The sequence below is a fragment of the Phoenix dactylifera genome, chromosome 5, assembly GCF_051530095.1.
Source record: "Phoenix dactylifera cultivar Ajwa chromosome 5, Ajwa_hap1_PhDact_Kaust_v1.1, whole genome shotgun sequence".
NCBI lineage: Eukaryota > Viridiplantae > Streptophyta > Magnoliopsida > Arecales > Arecaceae > Phoenix > Phoenix dactylifera.
In genome coordinates, this window is record NC_143194.1 from 1,965,067 (window position 1) to 1,983,207 (window position 18,141).

An 18,141-nucleotide genomic window follows, 5' to 3' on the forward strand; every position below is an offset into this window, starting at 1 on the left:
CAAAAAAAAAAAAAAAAAGATCGATTGATTTTTTTTTTTTTTAGAGAACGTCAATCTTATCTTCCATCTATCTGCATAGATTTGAAAGTAGATATTAAACGATCCGACGGTTGACGTCATGAAATAAGGAAAAACATTCTTTTGCGCGAAAGATACGTCCCGAATCCAGACCTTATATTTTCATATCTACATACAAGCAATGTCAAAAATGTAATTTTCTTTCTTTTTTTTGGCAAGACACTGACAAAAAAAAAAAAACCAATCAGGCTCGCGTTCTCTCGGCCGCAGGAAGCAGAGGCGTGGAAGAGAGAGAAGCAAAGTTGGGATTTTTTTTTTCTTTTCTTTCGTGCTGATTTTTCCCCGCGTTATTGTTTCGGTGCCCGTGACTTTCGGTTGGGGGGTTCACCAGATTCGCCAGGATGTTTCCGGAGATTAGGGGTTCACAGGTGCCGGTTGATCTCCTTCTTTCTATTTATATCATTTTGACGCTGTTGTGCGAGCTCCTAAATCGCCGCTTGGATTGATTTCTGGGGTTGGACCCGAAGTAGTTGATGTTTTTTCGCCCTTTCGTACCGAACTTTATTGGGTTCGTCGATGTTGTGCTTTCGATGTGTTGATTGCCCTAATTTGAATCTGGGGCTTCTCTCTTGCATTCTGTGTTGGATTTTGGGCCTATTTTGGACGAGGATTTCAGTTTAGCTTCTTATTGAATTCCGGGATCGGATTCCTGAGGTTTTGCTGCTTGTTACGAATATCTTTATGGATTTGAAGGAGAATCGTCCTTCGATTATTTTTCACTGTCGTGTTGTCCGACTATAAGACTCTGGTGGATTCTTACCGAAGTTTTAATTGGCTTTGGAGTAGGAAGTGGTAGGTCAGTGATGGATCTGGAATTCAAGGAAAACCATTTGCATCACCGTGGAGTGATTTAGCAGGTGAATTTAGTGTTTTTACTCTCGACTCCCAAGAATGCATGAGCTTTCTAAAACTTCGGATTTTTAATATGTTATTTTGATCTTGCAGATGAAAAATCACACTGGAATTCTTGGTTTACTTAGATTATTTAAATACTGGAAGGAAGTCTGCGAATTGGCGAGTTGTCGAACTGCAGATGAGTAAGTCAGAATGAATTGGCTTGAAAGAGCCCGTAGATGGGAACCCCTGATAAAAGGTTCTCCGATCTCTTCCATGCAGTGAAATCCTTGATTCCTCGAAGGACTGAACCAGCGAATGTGTCGAGGGACTTTTGGATGCCCGATCATAGCTGTAGAGTATGTTATGAGTGTGATTCACAGTTCACTATCTTCAACCGTAGGCACCATTGTCGTCTATGTGGGCGGGTCTTCTGTGCAAAGTGTACTTCAAATGCCGTTCCAGTGACATCTGATGAACCAAAGAATGCTCGGGAGGATGGGGAGCGGATTCGAGTTTGCAACTATTGCTTCAAGCAATGGGAAACACAGGTAGTGGCAGCCGGGAATGGAGTTCATCCATCCAGTCCAGTCCTCAGTCCTTCCCTTTCAACCACAAGTTTGGCCAGTACCAAGTCCAGTGGCACTAATAACAGCAGTTCTATGACTGTGGGTTCTGTGTCATATTCTACTGGACTTTATCAGCAAGGACCATATGGTTCTGGTCCTAGTCTCAGTCAGTCTGCTCAAATGGAACCTTATCTGGATAAGCAAGATATGTTGACGCCAAAAAGGAACATGGACTCAATGGTGGATGGACAAGATACTTCTTGTAATCATTTTGGCTTTTGCTTGAACAGGTATGTTTTCTAATAGTCATGAGACTAAATGAATTTTCTGTTCCCTTCAATTGATTTAGTTAACAATTTTACAGTGTGCTAATTATGCATTTAAGGGAACCATGTTGTTTTGATGATCCATCTGCATGCTTGTGGTTCCATTTCTTATAGTGTTTTAAGATACATCTAGATTTATGTTCATATTATGTATGTGTTTTCATTTGTTTGTATGTATGTATGGATTGATGGATGTATCATCTTTGCCCCCTTGTCTCAAACACACATGCACACGCACATTCATGTCAAGGGCATAAGGATGCTAGTTATCATATCAATAGGTTATCTGTGCATTGTTAGGAAGTATAATGGAAGGTATTTTTATTTGGCCGGGGAGGTGGAAGAAGTAGTGGGGGTTTGAGAGTTTTTTTTTTTTTTTTAAATCCACATCCAAGATATCTGGATATGATGAATTTAATTCGAAGTGCAATATGGTATTCTCATTCTGAGAAAATTGGAATTGTAAACCAACAACTAGAGTTGCTCCATCCTCATGTTGCCCACTCCACTGATTAAAAAGCTTCACATTATTTTTCTCAGAGATGAAGGTTTACATAAGATTATGACAACTAGGAGTCATTTACCTTTTGCAAGTATTAACATGTTCTTTGGACTTTTGTATTGTATTCCATGTAATCTTGCTAATTTTTTCGTCATCTTATAATTATATGTGATGGGCACTGACAATGGTTTTCTAGATCTTGTCCCTTTTTTTCCATTCCAATGAACTAGTGATGGACACCATCATTTGCCTGTTGAACCTTCAACATTACAGAACTCTGAAATTAAATATGACATAGGTCTGCTTCCAAATTTTTCAGTCGATAAATGTTTAATGGCCTATGCTTACAAGAAATTGTTTACTTTGACTTTTAACATTAATATGGTACCTTCTACCTGGTAATTCATCACCTCTTCCTACAAGTGCTTGAATATAATATCCTAGAACACTTAATGCAATGTTGTTGTTTAGTCATTAGAAAATTTAGCAGTTCAGTTTTCTAAAAAACACTATGCTATCAGTCCTTCCTGTCAGGACCTTTGCTTTTTATTTCTGCAGGTATATTCCCAGTTTCTGTATAGTCTTCGTTATTCTTGCATTCAGATTCTTCTTCTGAAAAAGTTGCTGATATAGACCTCATCTTATGTAAAATTATGTTACTATGGTATTCCTTTCCAGATTTTCCTCTTAGGAGTTGATGGAAGAAACCTTGTAATGTAATCTCTCTTTTGTGTGAAACCATCATGAACAAATTTGTGGGCCAAATATGATTTTAGGCTGTCCGTCTGTTTATGCTGTCTAGATTTTCACATTTTTTATGCTTCATTGGTCTTCGGTTACAGGAGTGATGATGATGATGATGAGTATGGTGCATGCCGCTCTGATTCAGAACCACGACGTTTGCAGAACTCTGATGACTATTATGGTCCAGTTGAGTTTGATGAAGTTGACCAGGGTTATGGGTCTAATAATGTCCATCCTGCAGAAGAAACTGTTGATGCTAAAGACAATTGCTCTTCAGTTTGTGATAATACAGAACTTCAATCTGCTTTAGGTGTTGATAAGATGGAAGAACTAAGCCTTGATAATAGTGATGAATGTAATGCTTCATCCTCCATATATGGCATGAAAGGTGTAGATGCAGAGCCTGTGGACTTTGAGAATAATGGACTACTTTGGTTCCCTCCTGACCCTGAAGATGCAGAAGATGATAGAGAAGCCACGCTATTTGATGATGATGATGAGGAGGATGCTACAGGAGAGTGGGGATATCTACGCTCATCAACCAGTTTTGGAAGTGGTGACTACAGAAGTAGAGTCCGATCAAGTGAGGAGCATAGGAAGGCCATGAAAAGTATTCTTGATGGACATTTTAGGGCTTTGGTAGCTCAACTTCTTCAGGTCGAAAATCTACCCATGGGTGAAGAATATGGCAAGGAGAGCTGGTTGGAGATAATTACGTCTTTGTCATGGGAAGCAGCAACTCTTCTTAAGCCAGACACTAGCAAGGGAGGAGGAATGGATCCTGGTGGATATGTGAAAGTTAAATGCCTAGCTAGTGGCCGCCGCAGTGACAGGTAACTTACTCATTGATGATGGTTGCAGTTATAGAATTTTACTAGGTGAACTCTGATCTATGTCATTGAGTGGGACCTTATTGTGTTTTTCTGGCCGGATAAGCTGCTGTTTAATGTAACTTATTGATTCTGGAAGCAAATGTAAGGTTCATCTCTAGTTCTTATTTTGTGACATGACCACATAGACTTGTAATAATATAGGTTGATGTCTTATTCGTGCACATTCCATGATTAAATTCATGTTATTGTTGCTTATTTGTGAAGTGATAAATTGCTCATGACACTTCTATTACTTGATTTTCTAGCATGGCAGTGAAAGGAATTGTTTGTAAGAAGAATGTGGCTCATCGTCGTATGGCATCAAAAATAGAAAAGCCCCGTTTCTTAATCCTTGGAGGAGCTCTTGAATATCAGCGAGTAACAAATCTGCTGTCAAGTTTTGATACATTGTTGCAGCAGGTTTATTTCAGCTTACCCCTTTCCTTTACTTTCCTTTTATTTCTTTCTTTTCTGTATTTGTATTTTTATTGGTCTTGAGGGAGAGAAGAAAGGACATGCATCTTTGCATTTTCTTAGATATTCTCGGTTTTTTGTTCAGGAAATGGATCACTTGAAGATGGCGGTTGCAAAGATAGATGCTCACCATCCCAATGTCCTTTTGGTAGAGAAATCAGTGTCTCGTTTTGCCCAAGATTATCTGCTTGCCAAAAATATTTCACTTGTTTTGAATATTAAAAGGCCACTTTTAGAGCGTATAGCTCGCTGTACTGGTGCTCAGATTGTCCCTTCAATTGATCATCTATTATCTCCGAAGCTAGGACATTGTGACTTGTTCCATGTGGAGAAATATTTTGAAGAGCATGGAAGTGCTGGTCAGGGTGGGAGGAAAGCACTCAAGACTTTAATGTTTTTCGAAGGATGCCCAAAGCCCTTGGGTTGTACCGTGAGTTCCAAACTTTAGATCCTCATACTTAATAATTATATCCTCATTTATTTGATCATTCAAAAATAATGGGATTTGTTTGTGATGTCATAAGTAGTTTTAAATTCCAATAAATTTCGTAAGCACTTGCATGTCTACAACAACTAATGTTTTTAATTTTTTCCCTTAATCACTTGTAATGAAACAAGTAAATAAGTCAGTTATTTTATTTTGTTGGGATTTGCTTAATGTGTAGTTACTATTTGTTATTGTAATATCTCAGGACCTCATCCAAAAGGGCTAGCTATAAGGTATTTTTTTGGATTCCTTGGCCTGATATGGGATTAAACAAATACCTGCATGGGCCCCCACATACTTTTCTTGTTTAAGCCCTAGTATTCTCGTGAGGCTAAAGGTCCAAATCTAGTCAAACTCAATCACAAATACTACAAATGGTCTGTGATCAATTCCAAGAGGGCTCGTGCTACGGTCTTTCCTAGTCCTCATTAGCCATGTGTTGGGTTTGCTTTGATACCATTTGTAACGACTTAGGACCTTACCCAAAATGACTAGTTAGAAGGTGCTGTTTAGGTTTCTTGGCCCTCTAAGGTCACCAAACGAACAACATATGTGGGATTAAATACCCATCTGCATGGGTCCTCATAATTATTGTATTTAGCATTTCTTCTATGACACCATAAATCTTGCTTTATGCCTTTCTCAGTTATGTCTGTCCTACTTGGGTGGCTAATAGATTTAGAGTAATTGCCGAGTGACAATTTTTTAGGAATATATGGACTATCCATACTCTTTTCTTGAGAAAATACATTCAATTGTGAATCTGATAGATGTTACATTAAGGTTGTGCTCCACTGCTTGAAAGAAACTCTCACATTTATCCTAACAGACTTGTATTAGACATGTTGGTCTTATCTTTAGTTTAAAAGCCTGAAACTTTGTGATGCTATTCTTGCTATTTCTTGTCTTCATGTTTATATCATTCATGAATGTTAATTCAGCTGCGGTGGTCCTAAACTGGGATGAAGAAGTTGAGTTCTGATTTCAGTTTTACGGCTAGTTTCAAATAAAAACTAAACTGAAAAAGGGTGAAAATTATATAGAAGTTGCATTGTGATGCTATTTTTTTTTTTTACAATATATACGTGCACCCCAAATTATAATTGGTACTCAAATTATCTGACTTTTTGAGTGCACTAATACGTCGAGCTTTCTGTAACTTATGGTGAGTAGGAGCATATGTCATTCATAACTTATTTTTTATGATGCTTTTAAGGATAGACCAGATAAACGTACTGTATAAATTTGCTTGGATGCAGATACAGTAAAATTTCATCCATCTGATTGTTTCCCATATTCTTTCTTGTAGATTTTGCTTAAGGGTGCTAATGGTGATGAGTTGAAGAAAGTTAAACATGTTGTCCAGTATGGAGTATTTGCAGCCTATCACTTGGCCTTGGAAACATCTTTTCTTGCAGATGAAGGTGCCTCTCTTCCAGAGCTTCCCTTGAAGTCTCCAATAACTGTTGCACTGCCAGATAAACCATCTAGTGCTGACAGGTCCATATCTACAATACCTGGTTTCACTATCCCTTCTGCTGGAAAGCTCCAATCTGGTAGTGATGTGCAAAGAACCAATACGTCCGATTCTAACTTAACATGCGGCAACTTTGGAAAAGTGGAAGCAGTGGTGTCACCATACTCATATGAAAATCTTAATTCCCAAACTGTGAAGTCTGCCTCTACCTATCCTCCATCCATTGATGTGAATGACTTTCATGTTGAAAGTACTAACTTTATTGAACACGCTTTCAAACCACATAGTATGGATGCTTTCCCCACTGCAATGCAGCTGAATGCTTGTCCTGGCTACTCTTCCTCCTGTGCTAAATCAGTGAGGAACAAAGTGGGTTTCATGGAATGTGTTGATAGAGAAACCGTCAGAACTGATGACCAGCCACTTACTCGAGATTCTACCAATCCTTCTAGCTGTCACAACAGTTTGGAGACCTTAGAAAGAGGTGGCGTAGTGGCTGAGAATACCCAAATGGATGCCGAAAAGATGATAAAAATGCAACCAGGTTTGTCTGATCTAGGAACTTCATACCAAGATAATAGCCTTAGGGATGAGCATATATGTCCAATGGAGGAATTCCTCCCTTCTCCTTCTGATCATCAGAGCTTTTTGGTTTCCCTTTCTTCCCGCTGTGTATGGAAAGGGACTGTGTGTGAGCGTGCGCATCTATTTCGTATCAAATATTATGGCAACTTTGACAAGCCTCTGGGAAGATTTTTACGTGACCATCTATTTGACCAGGTTAGCATTTCTTTCTTCCCTTTGATGAAAAAGTTTAGTAATCTGAACATTCAAAAATAAAGGGGAAAAAGGGTTAAAGTTTATCTCTATACATTTTCTTTTTACTAATTACTTGCCTCTTATGGGACTGATTGTAGCTGCTATTTGTCTCAGAGTTACCGGTGTTGTTCCTGTGAGATGCCATCGGAAGCTCATGTTCATTGTTATACTCATCGCCAAGGCAGTCTGACAATATCTGTTAGGAAGCTGACAGAGTTTAGTTTGCCTGGAGAACGAGATGGCAAAATATGGATGTGGCACAGGTGCTTACGCTGTCCTCGGATTGATGGGCTTCCTCCTGCAACTCGAAGAGTCGTGATGTCTGATGCTGCCTGGGGTTTATCTTTTGGTAAATTTTTGGAGCTCAGCTTTTCAAATCATGCTGCTGCGAGTAGAGTAGCTAGCTGTGGTCATTCTCTCCACAGGGATTGCCTCCGCTTTTATGGGTATTTCCTTCTTCTATCCTGTCTTCCATATCTCCAATCATCATTATCCCCTGTCACTCATTGCATATGGTATTTTCCTTACATGAGCAGATTTGGGAGAATGGTTGCTTGCTTTCGGTATGCGCCAATCAATCTTCACTCCGTTTACCTGCCGCCTCCAAAACTTGATTTTAATTACCAGCATCAGGAGTGGGTAGAAAAAGAAGTAAACGAGGTCTCTTGCTAGTGATAACAGTTATTTTCTCCCCTTTAGTGGTTGCCAAAAAAAAAATTTGTCAACCGTTCTTTTTGTTGTTGTTGTTTTGTATCTGACAATATTAGTTGAATGAAGCAGGTTGCTGAAGCAGCAGAACTTCTCTTCACTGAGGTACTCAATGCTCTGTGCCAAATTTCAGAGAGAAAGCCAAAGACAGGGTCTCTTGATGGAAACATGAAAGTTTCAGAGTTAAGAAGAGCCATCATAGAACTTGAAGGAATTCTACAAAAAGAAAAAGCAGAATTCGAGGTGAAGTGGCATGCTTTTATTCATGATGTTGTCATCTTGTCAATGATTGACCACTGTCGGCAGCCAGATTCTGATAGAAACTTTGACTCTTTTCAGGAATCTATACAGAAAATAATGAAAAAAGAGACAAGGAAGGGAAAACCCTCAATTGATATTCTTGAGGTCAATAAACTACGAAGGCAATTACTTTTTCAGTCATATTTTTGGGATCAAAGATTAATATATGCTGCTGGTTCGCATAATGGTCGTCATGAAGTGCTTAGTGGTTTCATGACAAGAAATAAGGAGAAGCTCAACTGTACTGAAAAGCTAGTGGATTTCAATACAGCCCCCAGGTTGCAAAGAAGCTTCATACGTCTGGAGACTGCTTCCCCCAGTTCCAGAGGTGATGAATCTATTGTGGGCAGCACATGTCCAACTGACCATGAAGAGGGGCTTGACCATTTTAACCAGCCTAATGTAAGTCAGCAGAAAAGAAATCATGAGAAGGCTAATATTAATGGAAAACGAAGCAATGGTAATCTGGCTACCAGCATAAATGCAGGTGACCAACTGGACCCTCTGGAACCTGGGCTTGGTGTCCGCAGAGTTGTCTCTGATGGGCAGTTCCCAGTTATGGCTGATCTGTCAGATACCTTGGATGCAAAGTGGAGAGGTGAAAATGGCCCTGCACTTGCTGATGCAAGCATGTCCAATGGATCAGCCTCTGTAGAAGCTGAAACTACAGTGTCAGTATTAGAAGATTCTGAAGAACAAAGTCGAGCTGATACAACTAAATTATTTGCCTCTGCTTTGCCTGCCAGGTGGAGAGACAGTTCAGAGGACCTATCAAGCTCTATTAAAATGCCATTTGTAAATTTTTATCGTGATATCAACAAGAATTCAGGCAGTGCTCCAAGGTTCGGTGTTCTGAGTGAGTACAATCCTCTCTATGTTTCTTCATTCCGGGATTTGGTGTGTCAGGGCGGAGCGAGGCTGCTTCTTCCCATTGGGGTGAATGATACTGTCATCCCGATTTATGATGATGAACCGACGAGTATCATTTCATATGCGCTTGTATCTCCTGATTATCATTTTCAGATGTCTGAAGAGTGGGAAAAAGCAAGAGATGGCGGGGATACTTCATTTCCATTGCCAAACTATGACTCAGAAAATTTTCAACCATTTCAATCATTTGATGATGCTTCCTCAGAAAATTTTAAAAGTTTCGGGTCAGTTGATGAAAGCATTTTATCCTTGTCTGGAAGCAGGGCCCCCCTAGTTTTGGATCCAGTTGCATCTACAAAAGCAATGCACATCAGAGTCTCTTTTGGGGATGATGGGCCACTTGGAAAAGCAAAATATACAGTGACTTGTTATTATGCAAAATCTTTTGAGGCTTTGAGGAGAATTTGTTGTCCATCTGAGCTTGGTTTTGTAAGGTCTCTCAGTCGATGTAAGAAATGGGGAGCACAGGGTGGAAAGAGCAATGTTTTTTTTGCAAAATCATTGGACGATAGGTTTGTTATAAAGCAAGTAACAAAAACAGAGCTAGAATCATTTATCAAGTTTGCTCCAGAGTATTTTAAATATCTCTCTGAGTCAATAAAAACTGGAAGTCCCACATGCTTGGCAAAGATTCTAGGCATCTACCAGGTATCAATTTTCTTGAGCTTTTTCATTGTTTTCATTTCTTTACTTGGAGAGCCTTTTATTTATTGAGTTTACTTTGCTATCTACTATCTTTAGTATACGCATAAGCCTATTTTCGTGCTTCTGCTGATGAGAGAAAAGTTTCTATTAAGATATTTCATGTGTGGTAACTATGTTTCTGTTATTCTTCTCTGTTCCCCCCACATTGGAAAAAGAATTTGAATTTGGAAGAATGGAGAATGATCTGACATGGGAAATAAAAAAAATGCATATATTCATCCATGCATATTTGCATGCATGAATTTCTCAGATCATAGTTGCATATTCAGAAATCTTATTTGTTAGTGTTCAGGATATATTAGGACTCTCAGATAAATAATTGCGTGCAGTGATGAAAGTCAAGCATAGTCAACTTATTTTCTTGGTAAAGATGCATATGATTTAGATATTGATGGGTGATATTCAATGTCTAGAGTGGCCACTTAGGAGAGTTCTTTTAAGATTGTTGCGTGCCAATGGCACCAAAAAATAGTGAACTTAAGATATTTGATTTTTCTGCTTCTGGCTGCTTTGATCAGATTGGGAATATATGTTGTATTTTGCTGTTGTCTTTCCATCGGCAAAGTTCCATTACATTGTATATCCATCACCTGCCATACAGATATCATCATGCGATCTTTAACTCGTGCAACTATCTGTATTTTTCCAACAGAGTAATCTTTTTAATAATGATATATGCATAATAATTTAATGATATGCATGCAAAGAAGCTTTATAATTCAGCTTATCTAGATGGTGGGGCCAGTGTTCATAAAGTTCTGCTGATGTTGATTGTGAGTAGAGCATTGGTTGCTTTTTATTGGAGAAACACCATTCAAAATAGGAGGTATAATCTTAGGAATAATGTTCCACTTTGTGGCTTGTTTTTGACCTGTTCTTTCTATTGGTAAGTGATGACATTCCCACGTATTTGTGGTAAGATTTGAATCCAGGATGAGGAAAGGTGTGTCCAACGTGGAAAATCCAGCTGCAGACATATGCATATCTATTAGTTAGTTCTCTAGTTTTAATCCTGGTGGAGGTTGGGGCTATTTTTTGTCGATTGAATGCTTGTGGTTCACAGCTTACAGAGCATTTTGGCTGTTTAAATTTTTGTTGCCTTGGTGGCTTTCTTGTTGCTCCCTTGGAAGTGCTTTTTGTTGGCCTCATTTTTTTGCCTTTATTGTCCATTTTTTCTTCACTGTGCTGCCTCTACAGGATAAAGGATTTTTTTTTGTTCCTCAGTTATTTTAATCAAGCAATGTCAGTTATTGATTTATTATGGGCCATTGTTAGAAAGATTTGATACTAGTATCCTCCTGGGTTTCCTCTCAGTACTGGACATGTAATTATGAGACAGCAATGACAATGAAAATGTTTTTTTTCCCAAGAAAAGGATTGGTATGAACAAACGGACTGGCCAGGACCGATAACTGTTATGAATATACATCTTGATGGAGATGTACATAGAAGTTGTAAAGGAAAAAAGGGGTTCTCTCTTTCAATCTTTCTACAAGCATTGTTATTCATCCCTCCCCCTACTCGCGCCCCTTTTTTTGTTTTTTGCAAAAAAAGAAAACCTTACTTGGTGCTCGTGTCATGCATGAGTTGGCCAGTTGGTTCTGATGCTCAGAAATGTGAAATTCTTCTCATGGCCAAATCAAGGGTGCATGTTTTCTGAGATCTACACCAACATCTCTCACAACTTTTAGCATATGAATATTAGCTTTGGCCATTTTTTTGGTAATAGATGAATCAAGTCCTGTCATGTTAACAACATTATAGAAATTTATGGAAAATTAAAAGATGGTCTTTGATTAACTTGACTTTTTGTCAACAGCATGTCCTCGTAAGCTACACTATTTACCCACCTCTATCTGAATCAATGCCTTGCCGTTTTTGTATATTGGCTCTTGTATCTTCACCGCTCTCTGAAATTTTTTAACTACTTGCTGAGTGGTAATTGTTTGCTTCATTGGTGTTTTGATTGTAGGTGACAATTAAGCACCTGAAGGGTGGAAAGGAGTCGAGGATGGATTTGCTGGTTATGGAGAATCTTTTGTTTCGACGGAATGTGACCAGGCTGTATGACCTTAAGGGATCTTCAAGGTCGCGGTATAATCCAGATTCAAGTGGTAACAACAAAGTACTCCTTGATCAGAACTTGATTGAGGCAATGCCAACTTCTCCAATATTTATGGGAAACAAGGCAAAGCGGCTACTTGAAAGAGCTGTTTGGAATGATACTTCCTTTCTAGCAGTAAGTAGATTAATTATTACGTTTATCAGTTATATTATATAAGGCAGAATAGGCTCTTTATTCACTTACCTTGTTTATATAATGGGCCTCCTTAGTGTATTAAAGAATGCTGTTGTGACAGCTGGAACAAAACTCACACTCGAGGATTTTAAGAAATCAGAAAGTTATAGAAAATTATACTCTGGGGAGGGACATGTTTTATACTCTTTGATGACAATTGATACTTTGTTGGCAACTAAGGTCAATTTTAGCTTTCAAAAGCTTGTCTATTTGTACTTGTGCTGTATTATTCTGGTGTTGATAGACCTGTAGGACTCCTGATTGCCATACTATATGATTGTTTTATTATATTAGATTATACATTATTAATTTGCAACTAGTTACAGTTTATTTATTCATTTATTATTTTGGGGAAGAGTGTGGATTTATACTCGGATTTTGGCAAGACTGGTTAACTTTATGGTTGCAATTCTTTAAATTATCAATAAAAACTATTTTGTCTATGCAACTGGTCGTTTTAGATGGTTTAGTGAGAAATTATGCTCTTTTCCCAAGTTCCTAGTGACTTTTTCCATATATCTGAAATTTGATATGTGCTGAATTTTTCCTCCATTTTCACATGAATCTATCTTAAGCATTGTTTGAAGAGGTAGTGATGTGAGGTACATCATCAAGGCTCTTGTGACTAACAGGCAGGAGACTTATGGGTTTTTCTTGTTATGAGTACATATAGAAGTCATAGAATGTTCATTTGAAAACAAATATGATAAAAGGTGAGTGTTATATATTTTACCATCCACATGCAGCAGTACACAAAAATGCATTGGAAGATACATGCACCCACGTGCACGCACATACATATATACATAAGTATTCATATACATAGACATGTACATGTATAAATGCATAGATGCATATGTATGCATGTTTGGGTGTGTGTGTGTGTGTGTGAGAGAGAGAGAGAGAGACACTGGAAATCTCTTCTCATCCATTGGTTTTGAAATGTTCAAGTGTACAAGGTGTAATATAAGGTATGAATCATGCATCTTGCAAGAGCTTCTTTATATCATTACACTTGTTATATCTTCTCCTTTAGCCTCAATGCTTTGTTTAGAGCATCATGGTTGGGTGAGGCAAACAAGCCTCAAATAGTCCTTTAAAAAAAATATTCTCAAGTACTTGCCTGAAAACATTCTTTTGCCTCAGCCGACTAATCAGGAGTGACTGTAAGTTACTGAAGGTCATATCCTATTTTGGTAGATACCTTCTTAAAGCAAAGGTTCTTGTAGTCATATGTTGTTTTTTGATCTCTCTTACCGATATTGTTGCAGTCTATTGATGTCATGGATTACTCTTTACTGGTGGGGGTAGATGAGGAGAAGCATGAACTGGTTCTTGGAATTATTGATTTTATGAGGCAGTACACATGGGACAAGCACCTAGAGACATGGGTGAAAGCTTCAGGCTTCTTGGGCGGGCCAAAAAATGCATCTCCAACTGTGATTTCACCCAAGCAATACAAAAAACGTTTTAGAAAAGCAATGTCTGCATATTTTCTTGTGGTTCCAGATCAGTGGTCACCTCCTGCTGCCATCCCAGGCAAGTCGCTATCTGAACAGTCTGACCTTGGCCAGGATAATGTGCAAGGTGCCTCTCAAGAGTCATGAGATATTTGTCTTGTATATTTTGAGATGTTTGATGATAGATGGCCCACATTTTTTGGGTTCCTTTTCCATGTTTTTATCTCCTTTTTTCATTTTGTATGTGTAGATTTGTAGATGGCATTCTCATTTGTAATCTTGCTTACATTTGTGAATTATTTTTTAAAGATGCAGAAGGCGGTTAGATATCATGAGAATTTCAATCAAGGCATAGTGTTAAAGAACTGCCGGAGATATGTACATTATGTTCATGTGTTTTTTGCAGCAATATATGGAAATAATACATATTTAAATCTGGCATGCTGTTCCAATGCTATCTCAGTAATATTAGTTCATTACTGCATGCTTCTTTTGCCTAGTCTTTCTCCTAATTTCAGTTGCATGCATTGCTCCTTGGATTTCTGGCAGCAGAAAGTGATTTTCTTTTCCATTGTTTTTAATGGATATGTTTTTGGTGTTGCTGCTGGGATATAAATACATGTACATTAAAATGAATGCAATAACATATAACAGGTTGATCTTGCATTCATCTTTGGATGGGTTTGCATTTCTTTTACTTGGTTATGGGTGTTAAAGCCTAATATACACTGTTGGCCGATCCCCCTGACAGCTTAAACTTCTGGATGGAATGATTAGTTAATATACTTATTTTCTTGAGTCTTTTTCTTTCTTTGACACCTTCCCTGTTAAGAGTTGTTTTTGGCTCATTCTTGAGTCATTTTTGACATGTTCATGTCTTCGCATGCGTGTGATCCAGATCGACCATGCGAGTTGGGGGCAGCTTAATGATCTAGTTGTTGGTTAACAATGATTGCATGCTTTCAATTTGCATTTTAAGCAGGGATCTTGATTTCAGCTGTTCTGCATGGATACCATGTGAAAACATTATGTGAAATTTATGACATTTTTGTGATCATGTTTTCTGGTCTCGAATTCTCGATAGTTTCGTACGACTAATTGATGAGAAAAGCAGGAATGGTCCTTGCCCAGCTAGGCTTCCAGCATTGTAAAACACCATTAACAGAAAAGAAATTTGGAGCACTGGAAGGAACAGAGATGAGACCTTGTTTTCTGCAGCAAAGATCACAAGAAGCATGGTATAATTAAACTTGATCTGTGAGGCCGTCTATAGAAGAACACTATTTAAGGTAAAGTTATTGTGATAAATTAGAGTATCACTAGTATAACTTATCAAAAAACTAATGATGAGTGTCCCTGTTACGAGCTTATAAGTTGAATACACTGGCTGCTGCATTCATCTCCTGAACCGTTTAAACTATATGTGCTTGTGTTTGGAAGGCTAAAATATTATTATCTTCCTGTGCTTGCTGCTGTTCAGTGAGAAGCCAAACTATCATTCGAATATTCAGGTGACTCACCTCTTTGTCCTTCTAGTAATATTTAAACAATCATAGATTCAGTCAACCCGATCAAATTGAAATATTCTTTAACAACAGTATTTGCATGAAAGGACTTGTCGAGGTCTTCTTTGAGGTGTGATAGATGGACCATTTTGAGAGTCACTAGGGAAAAAAAAAAAATCATGTCAACCAAACTAAATATTAATATTATGGATTTGTACGCCGTCAATCACAACCGCTCATTTCTTTAGACTTCATTCGAACAGTCATCCCAATATACTGCTATGGTGTGATTGGCAGCATGCGCGACCATATAGTGTATACCGTGTAAGATATTTTTTTTTTTAATATTTGATACAAAATAAGGTACAGCATTGGGAAATTTCTGTTCCATGCATTACCAAGGTTGAACTGAATAAGTGACAATTGACTTTTGGCAGTGCCATAAATAATTGAAATTATTAAACTGCACTTTCATCTTCACAACTTAAATTGAATAGGATTTTTTGTATGTATATTCTCTTAAATAATTAAAATTATATAAATATTTTTATAAAATTATTATTTGCATGTATATCCTTATATATATATGTGTGTGTGTGTGTGTGTATATATATATATACATATATACATATATATACATATATACATATATATATACATATATACATATATATATACATATATACATATATATATATACATATATACATATATATATACATATATATATGTATACATATATATACATATATACATATATATATATATATGTATATATATATATATGTATATATGTATATATGTATGTATGTATGTATGCATGTATGTATATATGTATGTATATATGTATATATGTATATATGTATGTATATACTCGTACCATCTAACATTATTAAAAAATAAATGGCTTAAAACTAAAATAACTGAAATATCCTTATGGATAGATATGCAGAAAAAAGTTATAAGAGTTACAGAGTATGCACGCAAATAGTAACTTTGCAAGAGTATTTATATATTTTCTTATATTTAAAAAATATATATATTTAAAAAATTTATTAAAAAAATTAAAACTCGGATGGAACTTGCTAAGTCCTGATTCAATTAGTTCACTCCCACGATGGGATTAGCAGTGCCCCTCCCTCATGGCATCAAATGATCGAAAGCAAGCACCTCTACTAACGCAATCTAGTGGGACGATCAACAATGCCTCTTCTCCTACCACGACGAAGACCTTCTCAAATTGAAGGGGAGGCAAGAAAGGGGTGTAGCTCGGAAACCTCTCAAAACTTGCCTGCTGCTGTACCGCGTCCTACTCCATGAAGGAAGAGACTTTGGAGTGGGACAAGTAAGCCAGTAGATACTAGCATATTCTTTTCTGTTTTTGAAATGATAATTCCAAATAGGTGAAAGAAAATGATGCCCAAAAAATTATTGTAATCCCATCCCAATTTGCTGATGGAGTAAACTCTGAATTCTTGGGTGCTATGAAGTTTGGATTGAAAGAGGGATAGTGTCCAATATTATGTATAGATTTTATCAACAAACACCTGAGCTTCATCTTTCTTTAGCAAAAGTTTGCCACTCTATTACTAAGAATAGGTGAAAAAAAAAAGATCTTTGAGTGTAAGTGAAGGAATTCAATGAATGTAAACATACACAATTCATCCTTCGTAGATAGGCTAATATTATGTACATAAGAACTTTATAATCAGAAACCAGCATGTCATTTTGAAACTTGCATGTCTAGTAAATCATCCATCTTTACGATTCAAAGATACAACCATAGAGATACCTTGATATGGATTCGGAACTTTTCCATGCGAGAAGACCCATTTACCTATTGTACAGGACTCAAATTTAACTTCATATTCAAGTGTTAGTTTTGCTTGTGAATGATTCAGTAGAAGTCATCATCCCTGCCGATTTGAAGCTTCATTAGTCGAAAGTTGGGAATCTGATGATCGCCGGGCCTGTGCAAGTCCGAGAGGGGACAAAGTGAGTGCAAAACCATTTGTTCGAAAATACTGAAACTGATTCAATTAATTCTATCTTGTTTGGGATATACCTTTGGTGATATGTGTCCTTCGATGACCATGGACTAAATCTTGGACCTTCGTCGTACCCCTCGCAGACTACTTCTCCCTTTCCATCCGTGTAGCAGACTATCCCCATTGCTTGGTCTTCGAAAACCTGATAGATGAATCTTAGAACAAAGTCATGGAAGTCTTCTACAGTTCTACTGATTCTAAAGAACAGCATTATTTCTTGGGTTGTGATCAGAAACCAGACCTTGTTGGCTGTGAAAAATTTGTATGAAGAAGTTGATGCTCCGCTGGGTTGTATGTGGCTGTGGCACAGCATGGAAGCTCTTGGCATCGCCTTCTTGGTCTGACCCCTTGGAAGGATGACAGCAGGACAAGAACATCTTATTGCCATTGATTGTTCCTGCTGCTGCTCTCTGTATGTGTGTATGTGGGTAAAAGAGGCAGGAAGAAGACACTAATGGATTGCTTTATCACAAAGCAGCTCAAACTGCTCTTGTGGGCGAGAAGGAGAGATGGTGGTGGAGGAGGGGGAGGTTGCCTTTGGGATTTTGTCTTCGCCCATTACGGCAGGTGAAGCATTGCTTGGACTTGGAGACAATCTCAATTATTGAGCTGTTCGGATTGGTGAGTTGTCTTGTTGAGTTCTTTTCTTTGTTTAATTAATCTGAAAATCTCGTAGTTTTTTATTGAGAAAACTTGTCTCGTAGCTAACATTATCTTTGTGTAATAGAAAAACTTCATTTGTCTTTAACCTTATCTGCTTTTCTTGATATTTATAATTGGTTGGGTGGGGGGAAGAAATGAGAATTGTTGATTCAATAAAACCATATCTTCGATTGGTTTACGCTCTCCAAATTCTTCAATTAAAGCCATGGTGATGCAGATTTGCAACAGGTTACTTTTTTATGATATACTTTCAGCCACTAAGATGGCAGTTTTTGGAATCCTAGATATTTGACTTGTTAATTTGAGTTCTTACATTGCATATTTTGAAAATAGAGTCCCAT

General features: G+C 37.6%; 2 protein-coding genes across 7 annotated transcripts; one reads left to right on the forward strand and one right to left on the reverse strand.

Annotated features, from left to right (window-relative positions):
- The first annotated feature begins 264 nt into the window (after positions 1 to 264).
- Positions 265 to 14,020, forward strand: LOC103712574 (1-phosphatidylinositol-3-phosphate 5-kinase FAB1B-like). 6 transcript variants are annotated; one of them, XM_008799133.5, is made up of 14 exons: positions 275 to 446; positions 865 to 935; positions 1,024 to 1,115; positions 1,195 to 1,771; positions 3,152 to 3,886; positions 4,192 to 4,345; positions 4,485 to 4,829; positions 6,196 to 7,143; positions 7,297 to 7,628; positions 7,719 to 7,842; positions 7,960 to 8,133; positions 8,230 to 9,768; positions 11,798 to 12,064; positions 13,396 to 14,020. In XM_008799133.5, exons 3-14 carry the CDS (start codon positions 1,112 to 1,114, stop codon positions 13,729 to 13,731), a joined length of 5,535 nt encoding a protein of 1,844 aa, XP_008797355.3. In that variant the 5' UTR covers positions 275 to 446; positions 865 to 935; positions 1,024 to 1,111; the 3' UTR covers positions 13,732 to 14,020. The 6 variants fall into 6 exon arrangements, with proteins under 6 accessions (XP_088577435.1, XP_008797354.3, XP_008797355.3 ...); XM_088721310.1 differs by having other exon boundaries at positions 7,963 to 8,133; XM_088721309.1 differs by having other exon boundaries at positions 265 to 935; positions 7,963 to 8,133.
- Positions 14,021 to 16,730: 2,710 nt separating this feature from the next.
- Positions 16,731 to 17,670, reverse strand: LOC103712576 (LL-diaminopimelate aminotransferase). Its single transcript, XM_008799134.5, has 3 exons — positions 17,379 to 17,670; positions 17,155 to 17,279; positions 16,731 to 17,059 (listed from the first exon to the last, which is right to left on the reverse strand). The coding sequence occupies exons 1-3, from the start codon at positions 17,523 to 17,525 to the stop codon at positions 16,987 to 16,989; spliced, it is 345 nt and encodes a 114-aa protein (XP_008797356.2). The 5' UTR covers positions 17,526 to 17,670; the 3' UTR covers positions 16,731 to 16,986.
- Positions 17,671 to 18,141: the final 471 nt, after the last annotated feature.

What these genes read in the sequence shown, in the direction of transcription:
- LOC103712574 (XM_088721307.1), top strand. Translation starts at nt 1,152, where the DNA reads ATGGGAACCCCTGATAAAAGGTTCTCCGATCTCTTCCATGCAGTGAAA. An exon ending in TAGAAAAAGAAGTAAACGAG is followed by an intron (nt 7,843 to 7,959) that starts GTCTCTTGCTAG and finishes AGTTGAATGAAG; the next exon opens with CAGGTTGCTGAAGCAGCAGA. An exon ending in AGATTCTAGGCATCTACCAG is followed by an intron (nt 9,769 to 11,797) that starts GTATCAATTTTC and finishes TTTTGATTGTAG; the next exon opens with GTGACAATTAAGCACCTGAA.
- LOC103712576 (XM_008799134.5), bottom strand. Translation starts at nt 17,525, where the DNA reads ATGGCAATAAGATGTTCTTGTCCTGCTGTCATCCTTCCAAGGGGTCAG. An exon ending in AATTTTTCACAGCCAACAAG is followed by an intron (nt 17,280 to 17,378) that starts GTCTGGTTTCTG and finishes TTCATCTATCAG; the next exon opens with GTTTTCGAAGACCAAGCAAT. An exon ending in AAGGACACATATCACCAAAG is followed by an intron (nt 17,060 to 17,154) that starts GTATATCCCAAA and finishes GGACTTGCACAG; the next exon opens with GCCCGGCGATCATCAGATTC.